Source organism: Populus nigra, chromosome 7, assembly GCF_951802175.1.
Source record: "Populus nigra chromosome 7, ddPopNigr1.1, whole genome shotgun sequence".
NCBI classification, from domain to species: Eukaryota; Viridiplantae; Streptophyta; class Magnoliopsida; order Malpighiales; family Salicaceae; genus Populus; species Populus nigra.
In genome coordinates this window covers 13207037-13213327 of record NC_084858.1, presented here as the reverse complement: position 1 = coordinate 13213327, position 6291 = coordinate 13207037, and the positions used below count along the sequence as shown (strand labels likewise).

Sequence of the window (6291 nt, the reverse complement as noted above, 5' to 3'; positions counted from 1 at the left end):
TTGAATTAATAATAAATTAAATTATTTAATCCTATTTTATTTAGGATTATAATTTATATTTGGACCAACTTATCAGAAAACCTAATGAGCACACATATAAGAACCTTGGTTAGAAATGAAAATGTGATGATTAATCAAGTATGACTTGATTGTAAATAATTTTTAGAAATTAAGAACTAGAATGTAATTAATACAGAACATCACAATTCCAGACCTAAAAAAATCAAGTAGGGACTTGATTGAATAAATTTCTAAAATTGTCTTGAAATAATATATGTAATATTATTCAAGGGGCAAATTGATATTTTTCTATTTTTAGGGTGTTTAGATTTTTCTATAAATAAAATGTTATGTTTTTTATTTCCTATAAGAAGGTGAATAAAGTATAGTATAGAAACATCTAAAACACAAAAGAAAAGAGTTAGTACTTTAAGATATATCAATTCCTCTCTTCTAAAAGAATTTAAGAGATTTCTCACTGGTAGTTCGTATGGATTACCGTTAGAGGCGAATATTTAAACGACTAGTAGTTTGCGACAATTCAGCCTTGAAATAGTTATTTAAAGCTTGTCAAACATTTTTTCTTCATATAATTTTTATATAAATCATAAATAATTTTAAATTTATCTAACAAGACCTGCAAGACTCCTAAAATTTTTAAATTATAATTTCTATTATGTATATATTTTTCAAAAAACCCAACAATTGCATAATCATCTTTTAGTCATTGCGCAGCAAACGCTTCTTCTAACTATCCAGGCAACTCTCACGAACCTTCTCTTTTATGATTACACAGTATTGTTTTTCTTTAACTTTAATTTTTCTATTTTATTTATTTCTTTTGTCATCAAAAGTTGTCCTTTTCTTTTCTTTTCTTTTTTTCATATTACATGCTGAATTTATTAGTGGACACGGCTGCTTGGAAACGCAAACATTTCTATCATTCTCTGCTTGAATTAGGTAGGAAAATGGGTCTTGACAAAATGAGACATTTGTGGCCGAAATAGTTCTCCCCAAGAAAGAATAAATCTTTTCTTTACAAAACCAATAGCTTCTTTTCTTGGTAACTGCACGGAACCATTATTTCTTTGTTCTAATCCAATATTCGCTGTGGAAGTCTAATTACTTCCATGCTATAAATACAAAGTCTATCAACCCCATTATATTGCACCTAAAAATAGAAGTAAAAAAACTAGTGAGAGAGGGAAAAAGAAAGAGGGACTTTATTGGAAATGAGGCCTTCTACCAACTCAACAGCTGTAGGTTCTGCTCATGGGGGATTCTGGCATTGGAATTCCCCTGTAGCTTACGTCTTTGTTGGTCTAGCATTCATGTTGGGTCTTATCACAGTATCATTAATAATTCTTGCTTGCTCCTCTGGAAATTCTTTGTCCAACTCATCAACAAGCGAGGCTGAAGATGAAAAATCAGCAAAACAAGTGGAAATACTGGTGGAATTTGAGCCAAATATTGTTGTGATCATGGCTGGGGATGATAATCCCACATACTTGGCCAAGCCTGTCTCTTGCAATTGTCCCAGTGAACAAGTTTAAGCTGATCTAGCTATATATCCGTCTAGCTTCAACTATGAACTGAAGACACCCTCCTTTTGTAGTTCCTCTCTTTAATTTGCTTTTGTAGTGATTCAGTTTTGGCTTTTGTTTTGTTTTTTAAATTTGCGGAATATGCAAAATCATGAGTATAGAAATCAAGTGATGATATTTTCTTGATGGTATAATCATTCCTTTTCATTTCCATTTTTATTGGTTATTGAATTTTGGGATTGTTCTGTTTAATGTTTATTTGATATCATATGATTAGAGCAAGAATCAAGCTGCAATAGTAAGTCAAATTCATCAAATCCATCTCTGAATTTGGAAAAAGAGTTAATGGTAAAGAATGCTTGCAGGCTTGAGGAAGCAGTCAAACGTTAACAGCACAGGAAGAGGAAAAAATACAAAGGCTAGTCTTCAACATTTTCTCCGTTAAATTAAGGTAGTTCACATTGATTTGTATCAGAATTTGAATAAGAAATTAGCTAGAGAAAGGGATCAACGAGAGCAGCGGACAAAACTGCTAGGTCAAGATACCATGGACTCGAAAATATTGATGATGTAAATATGATCTTTTATGGGTCAATCTGTCACACATCAAATTACAGCTATGACATAATGTTTCTTTCACATCTTCATTAGCTTAAGCTTTTAGGAATTGGGCATCAGCTGCATAGCGTAAAAGCTTTTTTTTTTTTAATAAAAAAAAAACACATCAATGCTATCTTTGAGTAAAATTTTAATTATTTTATATTTTTGAATTAATTTGATATGTTAATATTACAAATAAATTTTTAAAAATAAAAAATATTATTTTAATACATTTTTAAATAAAAATTAATTTAACCTGTCCCGAAATCTTTCATGGAAATTCAAAGTGTCATTTTTTCCACTTCTTCAAACACGATAGGCACATAAATAATCATTTAATCTGTTCATCGATAGTAATTTCAAAGTTTAATTAAACTGCCTTACTATCTCTTTGACATTTGAGGTCTAAACATAGCAATTCTCGCCTAAAACCACATGTTACTATTGCAAAAATGGATTTATATACTAAAAATAAAAAATAAAAAAATGAATTGGGAATTAATAAGCCTGGCTTGGCTTACCTTTTCCTCTAGCCACTTGCCAGTCATCGCATACCTTGGAAATTCTCAGAAGCGGGTCTTCAAAAATTATACTAAATTAATAAGGTAGCATTAAGCTAATAAGGTAGCATTAAGCAAACTATCATTGACAGAAGGAATGAAAAATATGATTTGTTTTCTGTGTTGGATTAGGTTAACGAGAGACGTAACGGGAATTAGCATTTACAAGCTAGACCCGCGCTCCAACGCGTATAAGATTTTTATTTCGAAAACAAAAAACACTTGCAAATTATTTTTTCAAAGATGTAACTAAAAAACATGATGAGACATATATAAATTAAAATATTTAATATTATGATATGAGATATTTATATATTTATGTTTAATAATTCTGTTTATTAAAATTAATTTTTTGTTTAATCAAATAATAAAAAATATATATATACATATTAAATTTATTATATAAAATCAAAGAGAGAAAATATTACACAAGATTGTACTTGTTAGAGTTACTATAGAAAAATAAATATTTTTAATTTTAAAAATAAAATTCATTTATATAAAACATAAAAAAAATTATAGATGGATTAAATACTCTCTTTAAAAATTAAATGCATAAAAATAACTATAAATTAATTGCTATTTAAAAAAGACTAAATAAAAAAATAGAAATTTTTTTTTGATTTAAAGATAAATAAAAAAATATTTTTTAAAAAATACATATTAAAAAAAACATCGATTCAAATTAAACTTTGGGTTAGATTTGATACCTATAATCATTGATACATTATAGAGGAACCTAAAAGGTATTCATTGTGCATGCTTGAATCGTGGATCCCATCATAAAATATTGTGCACCTATTATTCATAGTTTTTTTTTTTTTTTTGATTATCGTGGGTGTCCGGGCCAGCTTGCGCGCACCTCGACTAATCCCACGGGCCCTGAAGTTAACGACCATGTAAGCCTCCAGTGGCCATCATATGAGCAGCCACAGGGTTTGAACCTGAGACCTAAAAGGGAGCAAACCCCTTAATCCCAAGCTCTTACCACTAGGCCACCACCTAGATAGTTTATTCATAGTTTTTATGTGAGGCTAAGGGGATATGAAAACAATAAAGAGAGACAACATGGATATAAGATCAAGGTGACTGCTAGACACCTTGATATTAATTAGTCAATCGAGGAATTGAAAATTGAGAAAATGAGTTGTTGTATAATGACATGTAGTTGGTAACCTCAGAATTGAATGTATTATATAATTCTTTGTAAAGACAATATATAAAATGACAAATGATTAGTCGATAACTCTAATTTAATCTCTTGTATTAATTACATTCTAGTCCTCAATTTCTAAAATTTATTAACAATCAAGTCACACTTGATTAATCATTTCATTTTAGTTACTAGCTAATGGTTCTTTTGTGTGTGACCCATTAGGTTCCCTAATAAATTGGCCAAAAATATAAATCATAATCATAAATAAAATAAAATAAATAATTTAATTTATTATTAATTCAATAATTAATTGATTTATATTTAAAGATCAAGTACAATATCTAGTAATCTATCATAATCTCCTAAATATTAGAAAAGTCATAAGTAATTTGACTTAACCTTTTAGTGAGCAATCTCTTAGTGTAATTATTGTCCCTTTATCAAGAATGTTCCGATTTATATATTATATAATGAAGTATGTTTTATTTGTTAAATTATTTTTGTTCTCAACACTATAATTATTGATTATTTGAATAAAATTTAAAACTATTTTCAAATCTCATTCTACCTTACCAATGATTTCTATTAGCAGGTTTTGGTTTTCATTGCTGCTTGATCTTTTTTGCTTTCTTTTGGGGTTGATTTGGATGTGCTTTCTCTATTTTGATACTACCTGAATTCTTCTTGGTATTCTTTTTTGTCTTACTGTCTTTAGATTTTTAAATTCTTCTTGACTTACTGTCTTTATGTCTTTAGAGGTGTTGTTGGGTTTTTTTTTTTTTTTCAGGCAACAACTTTTGTTTGCTTTATATATGATAGATTAGTTTTAGTTTTTCCTTGGTCTTTGCACGGCATTTTTGCTGCAATTTTCTTATCATAGATGTGATGGCCTAGAACTTTGTTTTTCTCAAATTTTGTAGTGCTGCAAGTTTGTTGTGGGTAGGGCGTGGGAGGTTGGGTTCCAGTTGCTTACTCTGTCGAGCTCAGGGAAGGGTTTTGCTGCTCAGCATTTTCTTTGCCCTGTTTTGATTCCAGTGAAAACAATTTAATTAATGCTTTTCAATGAGATTTGCCATTGTGATGACATTATCCTCATACAACACTATAGTTCTTTTTTAAAATCTGTTGAGCGGAGCCAATACTTTTTCTTTTTCAATGATTGATACTCATCGAAGAAAAAAAGGAAGCAAGCTCATATCATTTGGGATTTATTTTGACTCTGAATCGCAAAATGTGTATGATGGAAGAAGGCTTTTGCCTGCTGCTCATGCCAGATGCTTTATTGGTTGTTCTATCTATTCTGCTTTATTGTTTTGCATCTTGAAAACAACAATATACACCGGGATCATTTTGCTAATTTCTATATTTGCTCACTGCTTCTTTTTTAGTACTGTTGGACTACATCTCCTCATGGGTACTACTGCTAGAATTGGATGTTCACTGTTTACTTTAAGTCGATGCAGCTTTTTGGTCATTATCAATTCTTAGTTTAAACAATGTTTTGTTATATTTTCAATGATGCACGTACTAGATTTACATTACCTTGCATATTTACAACAAATGGAATCTTTGCATACTTATATCATCAAATCACTCTATATCAATTTAAACTAGATATCTATGTCTTATAAGAATTTTTATACCCGTGACAAAGCACGAGTCATGTAGCTAGTGAAGTTTAATTCTCAATTACTCCTGTTGGAGTCAATGTTGAACAATGAAATTTAAAAAAAAAATTAAAAAAATAACAAAAAAGCCATGTCAATTTGTATAAACCTATTAAGCATTATTTTTGGGTCATGAGATAATAATTTTATAAAACAATAAGTTAAAAATTAATTAGAAAAAATAATTTTTCGATAAATATAATATTAAATAATGAAATTGAAAAAAAATCAAATTAAACAAGAATAATTAGATTAACTTATTAAATTTATGATTCAGGTGGTCATGAGATGATGATAATCTAATATATAAAAAGTAAATTTGATGTTGAAGGTGAGATAAGGATAACCTAATAAAAAGCGAATCTAATGTTGAAAGACCCGTGACTTGGGTAATAAGATTCAAATAAACTCTTAGAAAGAAAAATTAAAAAAATGATCGATTTAACCGAGGTTAACATGTCAAAACTCGCAACTTTGATCGTGAGACCAAGATATTCTCATAGAAAGGACAGATTATTAAGTTCAATTCTCAGCTGACCCAATGTTGAATGATAAAATTGAAAAAATAAATAAATTAAAACAAGACAAAAAAACAACATAAGTCAACTCGAGTTAACCCATTAAGTATTATTCATGAGTCATAAGGCCGAAACAACATAAAAAAAGCAAACAAAACAAGTCATGAAGTCTAATTCTCAATCAACCAAATATTAAAGGATGAAATTAAAAAAACAATTAATTAAAAAAAAAAGAAAAAAACTAAG

At 28.9% G+C, this 6291-nt stretch overlaps 1 protein-coding gene across 1 annotated transcript; it reads left to right on the top strand.

The window, feature by feature from the left end:
- Positions 1-1232: 1232 nt before the first annotated feature.
- On the top strand, positions 1233-1553 carry LOC133700072 (protein GLUTAMINE DUMPER 5-like). Its single transcript, XM_062123635.1, has one exon. It carries the CDS (start codon positions 1233-1235, stop codon positions 1551-1553), a length of 321 nt encoding a protein of 106 aa, XP_061979619.1.
- The last annotated feature ends 4738 nt before the right edge of the window (positions 1554-6291 follow it).

Bases quoted from the DNA above. Each gene is read 5' to 3' on its own strand.
- LOC133700072 (XM_062123635.1), top strand. From the start codon at position 1,233: ATGAGGCCTTCTACCAACTCAACAGCTGTAGGTTCTGCTCATGGGGGA.